General features: G+C 39.2%; 1 protein-coding gene across 1 annotated transcript; it reads right to left on the reverse strand.

Annotated features, from left to right (window-relative positions):
• Window positions 1-510: 510 nt before the first annotated feature.
• Window positions 511-22,011, reverse strand: RIOK2 (RIO kinase 2). The gene is made up of 10 exons (XM_075033907.1): window positions 21,353-22,011; window positions 20,415-20,553; window positions 18,834-18,950; window positions 17,717-17,892; window positions 15,992-16,080; window positions 12,122-12,313; window positions 11,633-11,725; window positions 10,149-10,682; window positions 8,500-8,596; window positions 511-4,082 (listed from the first exon to the last, which is right to left on the reverse strand). The coding sequence occupies exons 1-10, from the start codon at window positions 21,416-21,418 to the stop codon at window positions 3,921-3,923; spliced, it is 1,665 nt and encodes a 554-aa protein (XP_074890008.1). The 5' UTR covers window positions 21,419-22,011; the 3' UTR covers window positions 511-3,920.
• Window positions 22,012-23,440: the final 1,429 nt, after the last annotated feature.

Below are 23,440 nucleotides of genomic sequence, written 5' to 3' on the forward strand. Positions count from 1 at the left end.
AGATGCAAAGTTGTTCCAAACTCATTACCATGAAAGTAGCATGCAGACTCTTGGGTAAACAGTAAATTAACTAAAAAGTATGTTTTTCTATCTCTTTCAATTATGTAACAGGAACATAACTTTGGTATTAATAGCAAGTAGAAAATTAAAAAGAAAGCAAAATTAAACTTGTGATGTATTAGGTTAACCCAATTTGAATCCATTTTCCTGGAATGTAGTTTCCAATTCCATGTACAGTAAGTGTATCAAAATGTCAGTGAATTAAACTTTATATGTAAGAGAACAGAGTTGTTCAGGGGTCTGAAGAGGCATTCCAATCAAAAGACAGACATCAATGTGCTGTGTCATCGTTTAAGCCCAGCCAGCAACAAAGTACCACGAAGCCACTTGCTCACTGCTCCCCCTCAGTGGGATGGGGAGGAGAAAATATAAAGAAAAGCTCGTGGGTCAAGACAAGGACAGGGAGGGATCCCTCACCACTTATGGTCACAGGCAAAAAACAGACTCAACTTGGGGAAAAAACAAAATCAATTTAATTTACTACCACTCAAATCAAAACAGGATAATGAGAAGTAAAACCCAAATCTTAAAACACCTTCCCCCCGCCCCTCTCTTCTTCCCAGGCTCAGCTCCACTCCCGATTTTCTCTACCTCCTCCCCCAAGCAGTGCAGGGGGATGGGGAATGGGGCTTGTTGTCAGTTCGTCACACATTGTCTCTGCCACTCATTCCTCCTCAGGGACAGGACTCCTCACTCTTCCCCTCCTCCAGCATGGGTCCTTCCCAGGGGCTGCAGTCCTTCAGGCACTGACTGCTCCAGCGCAGGCTTTCCCATGGAGTCATGGCCACCTCTGCGGGCATCCACCTGCTTCAGCGTGGGGTCCCTCCACGGGCTGTAGGTGGGCATCTGCTCCACCTTTCACATGCATGGGCTGCAGGGGGACAGCCTGTCATCTCACCATGGACTGCAGGGGCATCACCTCCTCTGGCGTACCTCCTCCCCCTCATTCTTTATGGACCTTGGTGTCTGCATAGGTGTTTCTCTCACATTCCACTTCCCTCTCCACTGCAGGTTTTCCAGCAGGGTTTTTTCTTTTCCTCCTTAAGTACATTATCCCAGAGGCACTACCAAGATCACTGATGGGCTCGGCCTTGGCCAGAGGTGGGTCCACCTTGGAGCTGGGGGAGCTTCTAGCAGCTTCTCACAGGAGCCACCCCTGTAGCCCCTCCCCTGCTACCAAAACCTGCCACACAAACCCAAAACATGCGGGCAAAAGCCTAAAGTACAAATGCAAATACACTGTTGTTATACAGATATAACATGCTTTTTCCTTCAGACAGGAGGGTTGTTTGTAGCAGCCATAAGCTGCATCAACTAGTTACTTTGCTGGTACAGAATACTTTTATATCAGTTCCAGTAAAGTCTTCCTGACTTGAAAAATATCCAAAAGATATTTTCTTTAGTTACTGTACAATCTTTTATTCCATGTTCCCAAATAAAAATTAGTATTTTAGTATTCAGCAGTGGAAAATTGCTACACAACCTTGTATAACTTAAAAGTTTTAACACATACTGCTGCATATATTGAATGTGCATAGTACAATGTTTGCTCCTTACCAATTTTCAAATTTTGTTTGGTTACAAATTAATGAACTAACACTACTTTATGTGTGCTTATTAAAATAACGCATTTTAAACCAATTTTGTTATAACTCACACATTCCTTCCTGCTGAATATGTGAATTTAAGATCGTCAATATTGTCTTAACCTCTGCATTTTCCTAAGTTCATTCTAAATACTTTGCTTCATATGTGGACATTCAATTGGAGCAAGTACTCTGATGTTCATTCAATGTATAAACTTCATTGTGACCTTTGATGGCTTTAGATATTTCAGGAATCTTGCTGCTTTGGAAAAAACAGGCTTAATAAAGATGTATTAAACTGTAACTTTGAGGATTAGTTCCTCCCTTGCTAACTCCAGTCTCAGAATAGTCTTGTCTGGCAGAGTAAATGAAAATGATAACTTAGAGCCATCCATTAGAATACTTTTTAAAGAGTTAATGGGCGTTTTAAAGCAACGTTTTGAAAATAAACAAAGATTTCCATCATCCTTTCTTTTTTCATAGTGCTGAATCAAACGGACAACCTTTGTGTATTTTTAGAACCAATCACCAAGACAGACTTAAGGTTGCACACCAAAAAGAACTCATTCACTGTGAGAAGTCCTAAATTAGAAGCCAAAAAGTGCACACACATCTTAGCCAAAGAACAGTAACTCAAATCTTGTTAAGCTGTCACTGAACCAGTCTCTTAACAGATAAGAGCCCAGAAACAGAAAGATTTTTTTCTTCCTTTAATGTTTAAAATGGAAATGCAATTAAATTAACTTAGTTTGTTTTTCTACTCCTGCTAAAATCAGCTATAGCTGTATCAGGAACCAGGCCTACATAACCTGACTGCAATCACTTACATGCAAGATTTAATCAAACTTTCTTATTTCTGTCAGCAGACTTGCATGCAGCTGTGATCCTGCAAGGAACACTTATCTACTGCATCTCTTCACTGACCTGCCATGGTTTAATTAAGACCACATACAGCTGCTGGCTGAGACTAGCTTTTACATTGTTCCAGAGAGAAGACAAAAATTGAAGCAAGAGTGTGCTGCAAGACAGAATAGAGGCTGCAATTCTTCAACAGACTAAAACCTCAGTAAGGTATCAGGCATATCAGGTACATAAGCCAAAGAATAGATAGCATCAGACATGCAAGCAGAAAACCAAAGGTCAAAGCCAAAGTTCCTCATTTCTTTTACTCAGGCAAGTAAAAGATTTAAGATTTTCCAAACTATAGATTGATAATTTAAACTCTGCCAAGTTGTCCTTCTCAAGAAGGGCTCCACTTCACATCTCAAGCACAAATACAGTGGATAGAAGGTCAAAAAAAGAACATAAAAAAAAATTTACACTACTCTCTCTTGCTTCAGTGGTCACAAACACTCCTCTCCTTATTATGAGTTTTTAAATATAAGCACTATTTAATTTTATTACTAGACATACCTTGCTTAAAATAAAAAAAATAAATCAAGATATTTGTTTTTCTTCTAGGTTTTCAGACCCCAAGGATATAGCATAGTAAAAGTCATGGTAATATTTTTGAAAAAGAGAAGTTCCACAATCCTCATTACTTTATGTAAGTTATTAGATATAAGGAATTAAATTTTTTGGTAACTGTGCAGGCACATTAAAAATCTGAGTGCTTGCCAGGTCTATACAACACTGTTATTATTACATATTTTTCTGCGCAAGATTTATACGTGAGATCATGGAGTGAATGAAAAAATAAATGAGAATTGCTGGCCTCAGAGCATGCATGTTCATCATATGGATTGCTCATACATATTTTGTACAGGTACAAAAGAAATCTTAAAGAGTACTAACTGCTATCAGGTTCATATTTGTGATTTTTAATACAAACAAATATCTGTTTATAACATGAGGGTAACATTTTAAATTTAAATCTCATGTCATTGCAAAAATTGGTTTTAAAAATTCCCTTACTTCCCTCTTAAGAGGGATCCTCTGCACAACAGAAGATTCTTTATCTAAACACACACAGTACAATGGATTTACAACAAGATATTGTTGGAAATTACTGTAGTTAAATTATCTTAGCTGGTACTACTGGTCTAATTTAAATTACAGTCAACGTTTTTAACCAGAAACACAAACCCAATTAAAATCACAGGAACCACAATGAGGTTTTTTAACTTCTAGAAAAACATTTGGTAGTATAAAAGAGATTGCGACATTATGTAAAAGGATTAGCACCATTATATAAAAGGATTATTGGTTATTAGCATAATTCTTTTGACTATATGCATTGTGAGTTTTCTCATGTTCAATGGGAGCTTTAATAAACTATCCCCAGAAACTAGCTGCATCCAAGCTTGACTTAATGTTGTGCATATTTTCTCTACGTTGTTTGGTATAAATATTTGCCTCTCCTTTTCGCAGCTGTTGCCTCAGAGCAGACTTTTGATGTTTGGTCAGTTGACGTTTTATCTTCTGTTTCACCAGTTCCTACAAATAAACAAACAATTTAGTATCAGAACTTTTTGAAGACCATTTAGTACTGAGACATGGCACAATGATAGTGCATTTTCACTACCAACATGAACATACACGATCCTAACTGGAAGACCTCTGTACATCAAGAAGTTAAGTGATACACAAAACGGTTAACATGAGCAAGCCCAGATCTGTGCAGTGTTGCCCTAAGCTGCAGATACAGGGCTGTCTTCAGGCCTGTGTTGTGCTGCACAAATCTGTTGTCTGTGGGATAAACTAAGCCAGCTCCCCCTCAGTACTCGCAATTAGGCCTCCTGTGTGGCCCTGCCTTTTTCTAAAAGTGCACCAAGAAGTTATTGTGCAAACTTCAGTTCAGCTTGACTGTAGAAATGATGAACAGAGTTGTTTACTTGTAAGAAAATCATAAAATAGCTTGACTGACTGAAGAGAGAGATTCTCTGCTACAGACAAGGTCTGCATGGCACACTGCATGTGTGTTGGGAGTCCTGTTCAATGCTATAACCTCAGGGCTCCCAGCATCCTAAAGGGGTGTGGGATTATCTATGCTATTCTCTTCCGACAGTCTTAGCTTTAATAAATAGCATTTTAAATCATACCTTACAGAGTTTAAGTGTCTTTCTCACAGGGATCATAAAGGATCAGCACCTCTCAGGTCAAAACACATGCCTTCTACAAAAATGTAAAAGCTGGTAATATTCTATGCTTCAAGATTAGACAGATGTCTTTTAAGTTTAAAAAAAAAAAAAAAGAAAAAGACCAGTAGAACATTTCATGTCCTGCAATAATTACTTGGTTTGTGCCTATTTTTTTAGCACTGTATTTTTTCTAGCACCCTATTTTTTCTAAAGTTTGGATTACAGTGATGTGAGTGGAAAACAACAACTCTTTATCACAAGTGTGGCTAAAAAAGATGGGCAATCAGGAGCGATTTACAATTCCTCCTCCAGTTTTCCCCTGTTGTGAGGCACTCTCCTATTAAGATTCCCAAGGGTCAGGACTGTGTCATGCATCTACAGCAGAAGTACTGAAACAGCAACAGCCACTGCTATTTCCAGAAAACTGCAATAGTTTTATGAAATTTCATCTGTTATTTACAACTATGTTTTCATTCTGAGTTCTGCTCTCCATTATGCTGGCAAGAGCTATCCATAATAAAAATGAAGCCATGTTTTAGTAGATGGTGGCTGTGATTTTGTCATTTGGAAAATGATCCCAGCTCCCGCTGCTGCACTAATACTGAGTGCATATGTGCATATCGTGTCTTGGAAGAAAAAGAGAAATCAAATTATTTTCATCTTTCTATTTCATCATGACGGAACCGTACTTATTGGAAATCCCAAAGGAGTGTCTTATTTTTATTCTAATTAATAAAGCATTAAAAAAAGGTCATATGAAGGAATAAATCTGTCCTTAATAAAAGATCTGCTGATGTCCAAGTAACTGGACAAGAGAAAAAATATCCATGTAATTACACTTCCTTTACATGTACCCCAATTTCAGTTGCCTTGTTGTGCTTTGTTGATTGTACTATCAACTCAACTTCACTGTACCATATGAAGTAGTAAGTTGGTAGGGAATAAATTAGGAAGCAGAAAGCATCATTTTGGCAAGTTATGCTCTTTAAGAATTGCTGTGACTAACACAACTAAGGTAACAAAATACATGGCAGTCAATGAATCCAGTTACTCAATCCTGATTTCAGCAGAAATCCTGTAATAATTAGGGAACCACCTGAACAGCAGTTTCTTAAGTTACATCGCATGCAGGCTGACTGATGAAATCTGGATAAAAAACAGTTGCATGTGATCCTTCCTCCTTGGGTACTTAGTAGCACTCAATATTTAACCATGAGCTCTTTGGAAATAAAAATTGTAGATTCTCTTTAAAAATATTCCTGAAGAAAAACTGATTGGAACTAATTTAAACTGTTGCACAGATGTTTTTCTTTTGCCAATAACGCATCTGTCATTCTGTGTTGTCTGTGGGCAGAACCCTGAAAGAAGGCTTCTCTATTTCTCCCACTCTGGTCCAGGACAGATGACTAGTTTATACAAAACTTGCTAGAAGAAATTTTGCAAGAGGGATACCAGAAGTTTTTGACATGGAATCGTAATGTAAATTCACCAAATTCTATTGCTAAACCACAGCACGTGGTGGAAAGACTCCCTAGTCTTTCCATCATCATAACCTAAATGTAAGCAAATACTGAGAAATGCTTCAGAGTAAACAGACTTACATTTTATTATTTAAATTTTTGATCATTCACACTGTTTCCTCTAATTAAATTACATCACTGCATATAAAGATTTGTACAAGCCCAGAAAGATACTTTACTTCTCGTGGAATAGCTGATTTTCCAAAATTCAGGAAGCCTTCTCTTTTTGGCATATTCTCCAAGTTATGACTGTGCCTGCTGCTATTACTGCCGTTGTTTATATATGCCTGTATGAATTTGTGTGAATTTAAAAATCTTCTTATGTTTTAGTATGTTTTCTCCAACAAACAGAAAGCAAGCTGCATAAGTAACAGATAAATGCTAGCAGCAATAAAAATGCATCAGCTCTAAGCAGCCCAGTGGATCTTACTGCAGTGCCACTATTTTGCATTTTTAGTTTTATAATTATTTTGTTATGTTACAACTAGATCATTATACATGTCATTTCTTTAGCTATAACACTCAGAAGTTAAAATAAGATACAGCAATGGGCAGAAATGTTATTTTACTCAGCATAAAAGCATGTAAGTGAAAGCATGCAAGGTAAACTGGTGCAGGATAAAGTTTTTTATGTGGCTGAACCTCTCAAAAGCTTTTCTGCTAAAGTGCTTTTATCTTTCTTTTAGAACAGAAAATAAGTACGTACACGCCATTTACATATTTTTAACATGTCTTATGTTCCTGCCTACAGAATAAACATACATCCTCTATACATTCAAAAAGGTTTCTATAGCTACATAATGACCACTGCTACCACTAACTGGGGTACAGGAGTATAATTTTAAGTAATTTCCTTTACAGGACTTAGTAGCACTAGTCTTTTTTTTTTTTAATTCTGCACACTTAAATTAGCAAACTCAAAAAATGAAAAAAAAAAAAAAAAAAAAAAAAAAAAAGATTGCATGGACCAGAAGCTAGGGTATTCCTGGCAGGTCATCCTGGCTCTTGTTTACTTCATCCCATAGTTTTAATCTAATCCTTCGTCTCCTTAAGATGATACAACGCCATCCCCTAGAGTAAGAACTGTGATGACGAAGATCAAAGTTGGATTTTTTTAGCTTGCATGAAGTCCTGTAAAAAATGTCTTAGACAAGATGCAAGCATGCTGTTCCTTAACATTCATTTACACATGTAACTTTATTGGTTATTGGTGCATCTTTAAAATGCTTAACAACAACAAAAATATCCAAACATGAAAGAGTAAAGCAGCCAAATATTCCATGAATATTATAGCCACTGACAGGCACCTTGTGTAAAACAAGGCTGCTTCATAGAATCACTTCACATCACTTAATAGGACAGTAGCAAAGCCTTTGTTAGAAAAGTACTGAAGCAGCAAGCAAGCAGCAGACTGAAAAGACTGTAAACAACGAAGACCAAGTCTAACTGGAAAAAAAAAAGTCACTCTTGCCAGCACTATAGGATTCAGATACAGTATTTCTAGGACTAATACTCTAATTAGGCAATAGAAATGCTTCAAAAAAACACACATTGAAAAAGTATGTATTTACTTTTGGTACCTGTCATGAAAGAGCTGAAACTACACCAATGTGTTCCCCAAACTAGATTTTTCAGATCTTCTGCTCCTAACTGCAAATGAAAATGCGACTGAACATAGGCACCCATTGTATAGCAAGTATGTAGTCTGACCTAATTGAAATTAAATTCTGCTGAAAATGCTCTGATTTATATAATGCAGAAAGTCAGATAAATTCATATTGCCAAAGAAATCACTATTGAAGTGAGTTCATATAAATGTTTCAAGGAGTGTGAATCTCTGAGAAGATAGGCAAAAAAGGCCAAACTAAATCCTGACTCAAGCATCCACTCTTAACATGAAAGATATTAATTGCGGCTAGCAACAGAAATGAATGAAATGATTAAATATTAGTGCATGAACATACATTAACATACATTAGCCTGTTACTGACTAAATGAGAGTTGCTAATGCTGGTGTAGAGCTTTGGTGAAAGAGATATACATGAAGGAAAGTGCTGGAAATCATTGCCTGTAAACAATTACAGAAGTATCACTTCTATTTTTCTGCTGGCATGGAAATGCAAACCACAGAGATACACTGTAACAGTCTTTTTAAAGATAATTAATGCTAGAGAACATTTTTACAAATAAGTACTAACAGCTATGTGAAATTTAATATGGTCTTAGAGTAAACTAGGTAATAACAATATTTACCGCTGGAATGGTTGAACAGCTCCCAACACTTCTGACCGATGTGATACTTTTAGTCCTTGTTCTGTGCTCAGCAATATGAACGATACTCTCTTCATCTCTAAAATACATAAATCAATGTTTTATTCCACTAGCAAGATAAACTGTTTGCCTTTATGAGCATCATGTTTTAGTCTTAACTTTCTGAGATATAATCTGAAAACTCCCAACAGAACATGCAAGTACTACAAAATACTTAGATTTTAAATATTAATACTAGTTGTTCAAAACAGGCATTATATGAAAGGCAGAATTTGTTGCACAATAGCCACTGGTATACCAAGCAAATGAAAAGAAGCTTAAGAACACTAAAAAAAGTATTTCAGATTCTGCACAATGTTTCGACAAATCATTTCACTAAAAAGCAAAACCAAATAAGGAGGAGTATGAGCTTGGTATATGCATCCAGGTACATGGTAGGCTGGCAAACTCAGAATTTCATGTGCAAGGGTCTAGCCTGAATGTAAGCAGGAATTTCTAAGTATGTCAGGGAAGGAATTAAAAGCTAGAAGACCAAACAGTACAATACATTCCAAGGAGCTTGCTCTTGCTAACTTCAGCCGAGTGGGCAGCAGAGTAATTTGGCTTTGAGACAGAGCATTCAAATTACAAACTTATTCATTAAAGTTATTAGAAGCAGTATTTTAACATCATGAACTCTTTCACTACTGTCGTAGTTTAACCGCAGCCAGCAACTAAGCACCATGCAGCCTCTCACTCACTTCTCCCCCGTCCAGTGGGATGGGGGAGAGAATCGGGGGGGGGGAAGGTAAAACCCATGGGTTGAACTAAGAACAGTTTAACAGAACAGAAAGAAAGAAAATAATAATGACAACAATAATAAAATGACAATAATAATAAAGTGATTGGAATATACAAAACAAGTGATGCACAATGCAATTGCTCACCACTTGCCAACTGATGCCCAGTTAGTTCCCGAGCAGTGATCCCCCCCCAGGCCAACTCCCCCCAGTTTATATACTAGGCATGATGTCACATGGTATGGAATACCCCTTGGGCCAGTTTGGGTCAGCTGTCCTGGCTGTGTCCCCTCCGAACTTCTTGTGCCCCTCCAGCCTTCTTGTTGGCTGGGCACAAGAAGCTGAAAAATCCTTGACTTAGTATAAACACTACTTAGCAACAACTGAAAACATCAGTGTGTTATCAACATTCTTCTCCTACTGAATCCAAACCATAACGCTATATCAGCTACTGGAAAGAAAATTAACTCTATCCCAGCTGAAACCAGGACAATTACCAATATTAACTGAAGTAAAGAAAAAGGGAAAATAATTCCACCATAGAAAAGAGGTTGGACTATGAATTAAATCCAACACCTGTTCTCTTGTTAGATACTACTATACAGCTGGACAACTGATATATCACACTTTACATATGAAGCATTACGTGTGTAGTACCAATCAACAGGTTACCCATCATGAGACCAATAGGAAAGATACTCACTGCAATGTTTTCAAAATAAATTGAATTTTTAGTCTTCAATTTAAACAAGGGTAGCTAATGAGTAGTCCTTTTTGAGCTACTTGCAAGATTTACATTTATTGGGGGGAGGGGAGGAACCACGCTCCTAGACAGTAAGTATGAATCTTTACCTGTAATGCCTGAATTTCTCATTTAAAGTTGACAAGTCAACTAGATCAGGGCATTTGTCTTCATTCTCCTTATTACAGCATTGTCCTTGACCTGTCTGATTTTTGACTTCAGCAGCATTTTCAGTTACGCTTTTGCCCTCAAAAAAAGCAATCGCAGAACTCTCTGCATCTTCACCAGACTTCCAAAGCATAACTTGACCTTCAATTTTTTCTAAGGCTGAACTCAGCTTTGACATATTCAGTCTTTGTGTATCTTCACTACTTTCCGTTGTATCAGCCTCTTCGTTGCTATACATAAAGTTGTGAGAGGTTCTGCTTTCAGAGAAATCACCCACTTCATACATGAAGCCTGCATTATTTTCTTTATCTTTGCTGAAGAAGTTGAGCTTATTCTCAGCATCTTCTACAAATTCTGATACCTCTGTTGTATTATCATCCTCATCAGAAGTTGGTGGGTAAAGCAGTTCACCATCTTCCTGCATTTCTTTTGTATAGCCACTGGCAGCAATCTCTCTATCAAGAGAACACTCTCTCCTGTGAAAGAAGTACATTTTCTTTTAATATGCTAAATCATCAAGCTACTAATATGCTACATCTTGGATTACAAATATTAATCAAGCTAGACTACAATTACCCATACTATTAACAAAGAGGATATGCTCTGTTGAAATACACAGAATGTATGATAGTGCTGAGCTTAGGTAAAGTATTAACAGAATGTGACCGGAAAAAAGCAAACTCCTGCAGAAGATGATCCCATCTCCATAGCCAGCATTTATTTGTTTATTTATTTATTTATAGAAAATTATTTTATTTTAGCAGGAATACAATTTAGCTGTGAATTCAAATTATGTTTAAGCAAACAGAAGAATAAAAGGTACACTGACACACAGAGACTGATTCATGTGTGGGGCTACTTTGGAAAAGCGCTCAGAATGAAATAAAACCCTTTTCATTGCAACAGCTTCAGTCTTAAAATAAGTGAAAAATTACTTTACTTTTCAGAAGGGACAAAAGGCATTGGGAAGAAAACTTTGAATGTAATAATGTTTGATGAGGCAGTCACCATATTTACTAGCATTTTAAAAATAAATTCAAAATTGAAACCGAAATTAATCCTCAGTATACTAGAACTGTCAAACAGGCTTTGAGAAGTGGGAGAAACTGATTCTGCATCACTGTTAATACTTCCTAGATAGTCACCATTTCGATCAAGCTTTTGGATTCATCTCTCTTCCTTAGCTGCAAGAGGAAAGACAAAGGAGGTAGCAGTGGATTTTAAAGCACACTTTAGCTTTTGGAAACCACTTAGAGTTGGTTGAAGAAAACACAATAGGAATGACAAACATATAATTTAAAATTGCATAGTTGGGCCTATTTATTTTATTTCTCCTACAAGCATCAATCACAGGCATCCATTTTTCTCACAAAATCAACACAAATACCATAAATAGGAGAACTCAAATTTATCTGGCAGTTTCTACCTGATGTCTTTGAATGCTGGGAAGAGCTCACTCTCGTAGTTGAAGCGTTTCTTAAAGAACTCCTTAATACAGTTAACATCTCTGTCAAAATACCTGTAAAAAAATACAGAATTGTACGAACACAAAATCAAGGTAATGAAGTCTACTGCAGTGATAAACTCTCACCCTACATTTCTTGTCTTTTACTGGTTTTATTTGAAAATTATTTCTATTAGTGATCCTAAGACAAAAGGCTAGGGAGACAAACTGCACGCAGTTTATTTCTAAGCATTTCTTAACTGAACAACATCATTCTCTCTGAGAAGAAATTAATTACATATTTATCCTACAGAGACATTTCTACACATTCATAAATCAAACTATGGTTGGAATGTTATTTTTGCTGCATGACAAGAATGGTAGAAAAAGAATCAGAAACAGGCTAATGGAAACAAGTCATGGTTGACTATTTGCTATCATCAGCACTTGCCAGATTTACTTTGAACCTACCATTCAGCATTTGCATGTGATGTTGATATCATCTGAGGGAAATCAATCATAGTGACATGGTCATCATTATCCACTATGAGATTAAATTCATTGAAATCACCATGAATCAAACCATGATTGGCAAGTTTTACAATCAGATCCATTAATTCACTGTAGACAGAGGCAGGATCTTCCATTTGTCTCACCTGGCACCTGGAAAGTTAAATGTAATAAAATATTCTGAATGTTGAAAGACTTAATTTGAAAATATAGACAAAGTAAATGAAGTACATCTGACAGAATGCCAGGGTAGTTCAAGTTAAAAGGGCCCTCAAGTCTCTAGTCCAATACCCTCCTCAAAGCTGAGTCAACTCTGAGATCAGACCAGATTGCTCAGGGCTTTGTCTAGTTGGTGCTTGAAAAATTCCAGGAATGGAGAGACTGTGCAACATCCACAAGAACCCTGTGCCACTGCCTCATTGTCTTCAGTGGGAGAAAATGTCTCCTTATATGCTGGCTAAATCTCATTTCAGCTTATACTTATTGTCTCCCATCAGGCACCATTGTCATAATGCATTATTCAAATAATGGATGCGTGAATTTTTATGTCTTTCCTGTTTTAGGTAATCTTATGGTCTCAGTAGGAACTAGGTCTTTCTGTATTCAAATTTAAATGCCCCATGATATTTTCTTTTACAGAAATGTATTTTCTAGACTAAGTTGGGGGAAAAGAAAAAAAAAAAAAAAAAGAAGAAAAAAGCTTAAAGCATTCCTGAATGCATACTTGAGAAAGCAAAGTACCTTAAGTGGTGAAAAACAAATCATCTGGTATTTAGAAACAAACTAAAAAGGCAGTTTTCTTATGGTACCATAAACTGTGAAGAAGTGGTCAGCATTTAGAGTCATCAAGTGAAGTATTCTGGTCAAATGCAGCACTGCAGTATTCTAAGAATGGATCATTTGTGCAATACAAAGAATGAATGATGGAAGTCTAGCAGTTCTGTAACAGGCTCCTGTTCGTACCAAAATTAATTGGTGACAATTCTCATAGCCACAGGTCTGTATCATAAAACATCCCACTTGCTCTTTTGAATCTGGAAGTCATGTTTAAATGGTATCTTCCAAGATAGGAATCTCAGGTCCCAAGGATCAGGGGCAAGGGTTGGAGCAAGGAAGATGCACCCTTGTGGAAGGGTATCAGTTCAGGTAACACTTAAGCAAAGTGGACATACGTTAAGTCCATGGACCCTGGATGGGATGTACTCCCAAGTACTGAGGAAGCTAGCAAGTCTCTTTGCAAAGCCACTCTTGATAATCATTGATCAATCATGGTGACTAGGAGAAGCACTTGAAGACCGGAGAAAGGCAAACATCACTCCCATCTTCAAGAAGGGCAAGAAGGACCCGGGGAACTATAGGCTGGTCAGCCTCACCTCAAGCCCTGGGAAGGTGATGGAGCTGCTAATCCTGGAAACCACTGTCAGGCACACTAAGGGCAAGAAAATCATTCAGAGTAGTCAGCTTCACCAAGGGGAAGTCATGCTTGACCAACTTGATAAACTTCTGTGATGAAGTGACTGGCCTGCTAGATGGGAGGACAGAGTGGATTATTAACTACCTGTACTTCAGTAAGGTTTTGACACTGTCTTCCCTAAGACTCTCAGAGCAAAGCTGTTGATGTATGGTCTGGATATGTAGAGAGTGAGGTGGACTGAAAACTGCCTGAACGGCTGGGCGCAAAGTCTAGTTGGAGGCCAGTGTACCCCAGCAGTGAAAAGTGGTTCGAGTCCTGGTAAACAACTTCATTAATGAGCTGGATGACAGGGCAGAGTTTGCAGACAACACCAAACTGGGAGTCACTGATATGCCAGAAGGTCACGCTGCCATCCAGAGGGACCTCGACAGGCTGGAGAAATGGGCCAGCATGAACCTCATGAAGCTCAATGAGCAATGCAAAGTCCTGCACATGGGGAGGAACAACCTCATGCACCAGTACACAGTGGGTGTCACTCAGCTGGAAAGCAGCTTGGCAGAAAAGGACCTGGGGGTCATGGTGAACACCAAGTTGAACATGCAAAGGCAGCTAATGGTATCCTCAGCTGCATTAGACAAAGCATTGCCAGCAGTTTGAGGCAAGCAATCCTTCCCCTCCACTCAGCACTGGTGAGGCCACACCTGGAGTACTGTCTCCAGTTCTGGCCTCCCCAGTACAAGAGAGACATAGACATACTGGAGAGAGTCCAGCAAAGGGCCACAAGGATGATTAAGGGATTGGAGCACCTCTTCTATTTGAAAAGGCTGAGAGCTGGGACTGTTCAGCCTGGAGAAGAGAAGGCTCAAGGGGATCTCGTCAATGTATATCAACACCTGAAGGGAGGGTGCAAAGAGGACAGAGCCAGGCTTTTTTCAGTGATGTCCAGTGACAGGACAAGAGCCAACAGGCACAAACTGAAACACTGAAACACATAACTGTCTGAACATAGGAAACACTTTTTCCACTGTGAGGGTGACTGAGCACTGGCACAGGTTGCCCAAAGAAGTTGTGGAGTGTCCCTCCTCAGAGATATTCAGAAGACATCTGGACATGGTCCTGGACAACCAGCTCTGGGTAGCCCCGCTCAAGCAGAGTGCTTGGACCAGATGACCTCTGGAGGTCCCTTCCAACCTCAACCATTCTGTGATTCCGTGAGATGTGAAACGAGGCAGGTAGACTAGGAAAAACTATGTCCAATTTGGCAGGAACTTTGGATAACCTGTACTTGCCAAAGAGAGCATAAGAATTGTTTACCATAAGTCACCAACTCCACACTGGTTTTTCAACTCAGGCAACAGACAATGGAAAAACTGGCAACAGGCTCTAGGTGGCCCTGCCTGAGCAGGTCGTTTGGACCAGATGACTGCCAGCTGTCCCCTCCAACCTCAATTATTTGGAGATTCTTTGCTCTTGGCATATTTGAAATAATTCTCATCCACTACTTATCTCCTTCAGGTTAGAATCACAAAACAGGGAGAGCATGGTAAACTTCCACTGCAGATCTCCACATGGAACTTTAAGTGCTCCATGTACATGATGGATGTGGAATTATTTAACAAATGAAGGTGGGGAGACAGAATATAATGAAGTCTCTTCCATGTTAGTCTTCAACTGTTATACTTTGGGATTAATTCCCTTTTGATTAAACTGCCCACTTTAGATCTTGATTACTATACAAGAAAATGGACTGGTTTGTTCTAGGACTAAAAAATTAAAATCTCTAGATAAGCACATAGGTTATTCTGCATTATATCGAGGCCTTCTGCATTCTGCTCTGCAAACAAAACAAACCGTCCATTCACATACAAACTTCAGTGATATTTAATGTTCCTAGATGTTGAACAACTCAACCAAAGTAATCTTCCTTGAAGAAGCAAACCCAGATTATACATGGTATTCTACGTAAACAGAGCAGAAGTTCTAAAACAGTGACTTATAATCTTACCTGAATTACCAGAGCAAGGATCACGAACCAGCGTTCAGAACGTGAAGGATATTATATTCAATACTGTACATATCCAATAACATAAAGAGTATGTGATTTCTGTGTAGAAAACAGCTGCAGTACTAACATGTGTCACACTGCTCTTTCGATATATTCCTTACTTAAAAAAATCAGTCTATTCCACCAGTCTCTTTGGATTAAGAAAAAAACCCAATTTCTCTGAATAAAAAGATAAGAGAAACAAGACTATAACTCAGTAGAATGCTAATGAGTGTGGGCTAGAGAGCACTATTCAGCATGGTGAAGTCACAACTCATTCACATGACAAGGAAAAACCCTAACCCCGTTACCTTACTGAACCTAACATTGTTAGGGTTTCTGTAACACAGAGAATTCAAGCTTCAGTACTTACAAAGGATAGCCATCAATAAGTTCCATGACAACTGCATGCCTGTTGTAGTCTACGGGTTTTGGAACAGGAAATTTTCTGTCATGCAGAGCCTGGAAAGAGACAACACATTGCAAATTAAAATTAAACAGTTAAGAAAACATTGCATATATTGACAAACTGCCGTCTAAGATAAACAATGAATATTACTGCGGAAGCAGCGTACATTACTCAAATGCTAACTGGAAACATCAAAACACATGCTTAAGAAGGAAGACAGCATAACAGACATTTGAACTTTCACTGCAAAGACAAATAAAATTAGTAAATTTAGACACTAAGCACACTGCTATACTGTTTACAGTTTAATTATCTGCATCTGGAAGAAAAACACAACAGAATGGAAAAGTGAGAGAATTGTATCTGGTCTGTTAGCCCAAATAATCAATAGCAGATAACTGGGAATAGGGTGTCAGGCATTAGAAAAAAATTCCGCATTAAATTGCTGCCAATACAGTTCTGCCTGACTAGTTAATCTATACTCAGTTGCTGTAAGACAAAAGCTCATTCTTAAATATTAATAGGCAGCATTACACCATGTTAAAGATTAACCAAAGGTAGGTCATAATATTTTGAAGCTCTCCTGTTAGCCTCTTCTAATGCAAATTTAGTCATTCACTTGATCCACTCAGCTCCTTTATGGCTCCATTCTCTTTTTACTCTTTCTCTCGTTACCAGAGAATTTTTCTAAGAAATTTTTCTATTCTAAGTTAAAGCAACATAAATATAGCTTTTGTTGCTTAAATATTACACTACTATCACTTTTCGGCACACAATTAATCCTCCCCCAACCCTCTTTTCAGGGAAACTGACACTCATCATTATATTCCTACAAGTTCTGACTACATAATGCTTTACCAGTTGGGCCAGCTGGACCAATATAGAGGTTCTAAATAATGGTAATAGTTCTTTCTCTCTCTGTGGAGGCCACTGGTAGAACCTATCAAGGTTTTTTAAGAGAAGCAAGCAAGTAATATTTAATGTTTATAATACTGTTGAATAGCACAAAAAGAGAAGGGAAAACTAGGTTTTTATAATTAGTTTTCCATTATCAACTTTCAGTCACTATATAACATCTGCATTTTTTTAAAGCAGATCAAAAACTCTGTGAAAGTAGCAATATATGCTTGGAAATTAAATCTTTTCCCACAGTACAGAACAAAGTGTGCTTTTTCAGATCAGAACACCAGTCTGGACTGAAAGATTTCCCTCAACAGCACACCAACAAATTAAAACATTGTAAACTGAAAAATAAATAATTTTTTTTTAAAAAAGACAGCTGAACAAAGAAAAAAGAATAATTCTGATGAGTAACTGTAAATTTCCTTACTTTTTAAGGTGTTTTTGCAAGCTTATGCAATAAATTTTAAAGGAAAACCAGCAGAACTGGTGATATATAAATTATCTATCCTTAAATAATAACATTAATTTGAAATTCTCTTATGACACCTGCTTCTGTTCTTCAAGGCTTCAATGGCAAAGCTTCATTTTGTCATTGGAAAGTACACAAAGCATATAGCAATGAAATTCTCTGAAATATATACTTTAAGTCCACTCGGGGGGGGAAAAAAAAAAAAAAAAAAGAGTAAATCATACCATTACTGCAAATGCAAAGTGATCAAAACACATTATGAAAAGTACCTTCCAGCCTATTACACCATTGCTGATATTGTGTGAATGGCCACCTACCTTCATATAGGCAAACTCCTTCATTGCTGCTAGCCGGGATAAATACAGCCATGACATTTTATGTCTGTGCTTGTGGTAGTCACGTTTATTTTTCAGACTGCGAAAGGAAGTTCTTCCAAGCCTATGTAACTTCAATGCAAACTGTTGCTCCTCTTCATTTGCAACAATATAAATATCTAGATGACACAAAATGACATAGATCTAAGAAATAAATGATATCTAACAAGCTAGCATCCAATGAAAAAGAGCAGTGATAAGTTTGTTACTTCACTTCTCACAATTACTATTTCTGGCTTGGCAAGTTCTACTACAGTTAGTAAAGACAGCTAAATTCAGATATTGTATATCAGAGATCTGAACAAGAAGAAATTATTGTTAAAGTGACCATTAGAAGAAATATTGATGTGATCTGAAACATCTTTCAGAGTAGGAGATCTTAATGTTCTTATATTCAGGTTAACATCCCCAGGCTATCTGCACAGCAACGAACAAATATAAGCTATCCTTTAGAACAATCTAGGGCAGATGCTGGTATTCTTAATCACACTCTAGAAGAGCTGCCTTCTTGCTATTTTGTGGACAGACAACCCAAAGGACCAGCTCCTTAATTTAAACAGTGTTAACAAATAGCCTATGTTTAATTTCTACCATTTGTCCCCAACAATCCCCTTCTCATTCTTCAATTACAGAAGTTAGGGGCTGTGTCAAATTACAATATACATGAACATAAGAGGAACCAAGATGGTACTCCAATAGTTTTCAGCCTATTTTACTTTACTATCTTAAAGTGGGATGAAAAACCTGAAATCATCTTTTTGCTAAAATGGTTCAAAACTCTTCACAAACTATGAGACAAACAGCATCTGCCTGCAAAGTACCTTTTTAAGCGATGAACCAAGAATCAGACAAAATTGCCTTCACTCTTGTGAAGAAATATTCAAATGCAGCCAGAAGCCTCACACAGCATTTCAAGAAGTGACCCATAAACCTTGGTGTTTGACAGATTAACTGATGTGACTATCCAGAGGAAAACTTACCTAGTTTCTAGCAAAACATTTGCAACATTACAGCTCTTTTTGCTTAAAAAAAAAAAATAAATTAAAAATTTTTTAATTACCTGATTCTTTGCCAACACCCATCTGGTTTCCAACAGAATTTATGACTTGTCGGGAAGACAGAGTTTTCAATGCAAGGTAATCATATCCTGCATTAGTTAACCGATAACCCTGGACAGCTAGGTAAGAATAAAATACAAAACATTTCATTCCTCATTAGGTATATATTACACTTAGAAGTCTCAGTTTAGTCTTGTTTCTTGTTTCAGCTTACAGTACTCAACACCCAAGTAATATTTCACCTGCTGGCTATTATCAGCCCAATTTGAAAGAATGGTAAAGCTGTTCATATTCCTGCAAGTTTTATGAAAATTGACAACTGGGCAGAAGACAAGACATGCTGTTAGCCGCTCTCTAATAGAGGCAATGGCAGTAATTCAAATAGCTTGGGAAAACACAGAGCATTTTGGAAGATACACATTTAAGAGACACAGCAGGGATCTGGGATTGTTGTGATGATCTAAAGCAACCTTCAATGCTCTGAAGAACTGGGACAAAAAAAGGATACAGATTTCCTGTAGACTCCTACAGTATGTTTGCAAAGCCAGGTGCAACTAAAAGGCTGAAGGAAATGGGGAAAGGCCTGCACAATGACTACTTGTCACATGACAAGGAATAAAAACTCCTTTAGTAGCTGAGGGGGTGAAATGTACAAGGCTTTTGCAGTCTGCTCCAGTTTGTGTACTATAAAACTGTAACTCATTTGGGCTGACTCCTGTATGCATCTGAATATGGCCTTAACCAATGATTCTTTTATTTCTCATTACTTTGGTGACCAAGCAAAAAAGAAAGTTAACTGTTCATCTCTTTTCTGCCTGTCATCTTTATAGGCACAAGCAGCTCAGCAGACAGCTCTAACATTTGGTGCTGCACAAACCCATATTCCCAGGTGTCATGGTTTAACCCCAGCCAGCAGCTAAGCACCATGCAGCCGCTCACTCACTTTCCCCCACCCAGTGGGATGGAGGAGAGAATTGGAAAAAGAAGTAAAACTCCTGGGCTAAGAACAGTTTAACAGAACAGAAAAGAAGAAACTAATAATGATAACACTAATAAAATGACAATACTAATAATAAAAGGATTGGAATATACAAGCGATGCACAATGCAACTGCTCACCACCCGCTGACTGATGCCCAGTTAGTCGCAGAGCGGCGATTTCCCCACCCCAACTCCCCCCAGTTCATATACTAGATATGACATCACATGGCATGGAATACCCTGTTGGCCACTTTGGGTCAGCTGCCCTGGCTGTGTCTCATCCCAACTTCTTGTGCCCCTCCAGCCTTCTTGTTGGCTGGGCAGGAGAAGCTGAAAAATCCTTGACTTTAGACTAAACATTACTTAGCAACAACATCAGTGTTGTCAACATTCTTATATAAAATCCAAAACATAACACTATACCAGCTACTAAGAAGACAATTAACTCTATCTCAGCTGACACCAGGCTAGGTCCAAGAGAAGGCAAGACTAGCAAGTGCTCTGGATGCTCATACATGCCAAGCTGTAGTACTTCTGCAAGTACCACTGTGAGGCACTGAGGACAGAATGAGTGCAGGAGCCCAACAAAAAATTCAAACTCACTTTTAGTTCGTTCATAAGCTAGAAGTTTGTGCTTCACCAGCTCTCTCAAAACTTTATTACAGCCACCATGTTTAAGGCTGGCAATGGAAGCAATTAAGCTAGCAGGAACTATTTCATGGTTCTTCATGCCCATTTCCACCTAAAAGAGTAAATAAAAATAGATTTATTAATCCCTGTGTTCAACAATGAAATAATATCACATCCCACTTGAGACTAAAATAACTTTTTATGGATGCAATTTTTTTTTTTAATGACTTAACCAAATCTTTTAATATTCATCACTGCTCCTTGATATCCTTTGTATAATTCAGCCTTGAAACTTAAACAGTTCTGGCCAGAAGGTGAATGGCTGATTAGGTTTCAGTCTCAGGAATGGATGAAGGAGCTGTTCTACGTTTCTGAAATGAGACTCTTTTCTCATACTTACACAGCTGTGGCTCAATTTGCCTTTCCACTAGTTCTCCTGCATTCAGTACAATCAGACAGGCCAACTAGCGTGGCCTGTGCTTATCATATAACTACCCAAGGCAGGATGCCGTGCACTGGTAAACCTTTGCTCGCTCCTCGTTAAGACGGTGTGCCAAAAGCAATCACCACGCGTGTAGAAACTGGTGACGGTACCTTCCTGGGCAGCCCTGCCGTTAACGATCCCTCCGAGGCAGCCGGCTGAAAAAAAGAACTGCACGACCTGGGCCCTCCCCACCGGGAAACACCAACATCGGACCTCAGGGGAGGCAGCGAGAACAGAAACCGGCCCCGTTCCCCTGCAGCTTTTCTTCCACTGCCGTCTGCGACACTACCAGTTCAGTCTCCCATCCCTGCACGGAACCTGCCCGATCCCGCTTATCTAGCCGGCGCCGCGCTCGGCTAGGCTAGGCAGGCCTCCGCTACTCTCCCCGCTCGCCTGTCCCCCCAGCCAGGCCTCCCCACCGGCTCACCGCTGTCAGGACCCTGAAGTGCTCCCTGGAGAGGTACCGAAGCATCAACACGTTCAGCTTCCCCATAACCGCTGCGGCCGGTACACGACAGCGCCGCGAAGAGCCCGCTTAGTCCGAAGAGAACAACGAGGCCTCTCCGTCCGCGCGGAAAGACACCACGACAACGGCACCGCTCCGACGCATGCGCAGAGCTCTCGACTCTGCCGCAGCAAGCTCCTCCCGGGCCGAGGTTGCCGCACGTTTGGGTCCTGGCAGCTCCGTACGCACCGGTGTCCTCGGCCGGATCTTTGTGTTCTTCGTTCGTCAGTGACTCAGTATCGACTGAAAAGCGAAACAGAACAAGCCTCTGCTCCCGGACTGGCTGGATCTCTCTCCCTACTGCGAATGAGTTAGTTGGGTGGCGTGTGCATCTGCCAAGACCGGCTCCCTAGGAGGAAACTCGCAGGCAAAGCAACGAGCGCGTCCCGCCGGTGTTCCGTTGGGGAGGCGGGGCAGCGCGAGCAGGAGCCCCTCAGGAGCGGACCCCAGCACCGCGCCCCACCCGCCGCTCCTCCCTACCCTCCGCGCGGCCGCAAGCCTCGACTGCAGCTGCGCACAGCTTGGGCGCGGCAGAGACGGGGAGCCCCGGCCGACTAGGAGGGGCGGGCGGACGGAAGCTCTTTGTGCGCGTGCGTCCTATCACCGCGCGGCCTCTGCGCGCCCAGCGGCGGCGGGGAGCGGGGTTCGAGGCCGCGGTAGGGGCGCGGCGGCGTGCAGCCCCTTCTGTGAATTCTTCTTTTTTTTTATCATACACGAGAATGGGGCTGAAAGAAGTAGAAATACTGATGGGACAGCTCTCCCCCCCCATTTACTAGGGGTTGAGGAGGAGGCGGTAGTCTGCAGTCAGGTTTGCTCACTGGGAAAGAAAGTGCTTTTACTGCTTTGTAAGTAACTCTCTGCATTGTGTGTCAGACTGCAGTGGTGAGAGGTCAATGAACTTTGTTCTGTGACAGTAATGAAAAATTAGACACTCTTTCCTCAGTTGCTTTGTAATGTAACTACTTGTGATGAAAGTATTTCTGCTGAACTTTTTGTCTACTGCATTTTTTCAGACTCTTTCTCAAGGTCTTTGAATGGTGAAAATGGTATCTCTGTTGACTTAAACCAGTAAATCCTTGATCCTTATACTTTTTTTAATTTTCAGAATTTATACATAGAATATGCCCCCCCCCCTTTTTTTTTTTCTTTTGAAAAAGACTGACTATTGAGTTCTGATTTCGGATTTTCATGGCATCATCAAGTACCTTTGAGAAAAGTTTTCACAATGATAGCAAGATATATGTATTTTTGTCTGTTTTTCTTGAAATAAGTTGCTAACAGTACAGGCAGAAGCCTTATATAAAGATCTGAAATAATTTATGTATGTAGTGCACTAGCCTGTGATACAGTGCTCTCTGAGTCACGAGGAAGGCAGATTATGTGGAGGAATGGCATATGCTGTGTTGAAATTTTGTACAGCAGTGGTGCATGTGATACTGAAAAGCTGGTCAAAGAAACTCTCTAAGACTTGTTTTGGAGTTTTAGAAAGCAGGCATTCTTTATTGCAGCACTGGATGCACGGGAGATAGTTCCACCTAGCGTGCATACCACAGTTTTAGCACAAACAGGTTATATAGAATAACTAATTGCATATTAATCAGATTAGTTTAAATATACATAAAAATGATTATAACTGATTATCATAGTACTGCCTATATCTGATCATGCGCAATGAAGGATCCATTTGAGTCAAAGGGCTGCTTTTATGACCACCAACCCATTTGAAGTTCTTGCTGACTGTCCTTGAAGTCTTTATTCTTGTCCTTGTTCTTTGATCTTGAAGCTTAACGCAGTTTCAATCACATGTGGTCAGTTTCAACATTGTTCTCATCTAGTGTACAGGCACATCTAGTCATAAGAGCAAAGAACTGCAAAACTTATGAGTAACTACCTCTACTAGTTAATTCCTTGGCTATACTTTTGTCTATTGTTTCAATCATAGCATAAGATTTCTAATAATTATTTACCAAATCTCACTTTTACAGTCATCTAGCAGCAAATCGGTTTCCA

Source organism: Buteo buteo, chromosome 8, assembly GCF_964188355.1.
Source record: "Buteo buteo chromosome 8, bButBut1.hap1.1, whole genome shotgun sequence".
NCBI classification, from domain to species: Eukaryota; Metazoa; Chordata; class Aves; order Accipitriformes; family Accipitridae; genus Buteo; species Buteo buteo.

Coding starts and splice junctions, on each gene's coding strand:
- RIOK2 (XM_075033907.1), bottom strand. CDS start 21,418: ATGGGGAAGCTGAACGTGTTGATGCTTCGGTACCTCTCCAGGGAGCAC. Junction 16,081..17,716: donor AGGAGTTTGCCTATATGAAG/GTAGGTGGCCAT, acceptor GTCTCTTTCCAG/GCTCTGCATGACAGAAAATT. Junction 8,597..10,148: donor GAGAAATTCAGGCATTACAG/GTAAAGATTCAT, acceptor TATGTATTTTAG/AGATGAAGAGAGTATCGTTC.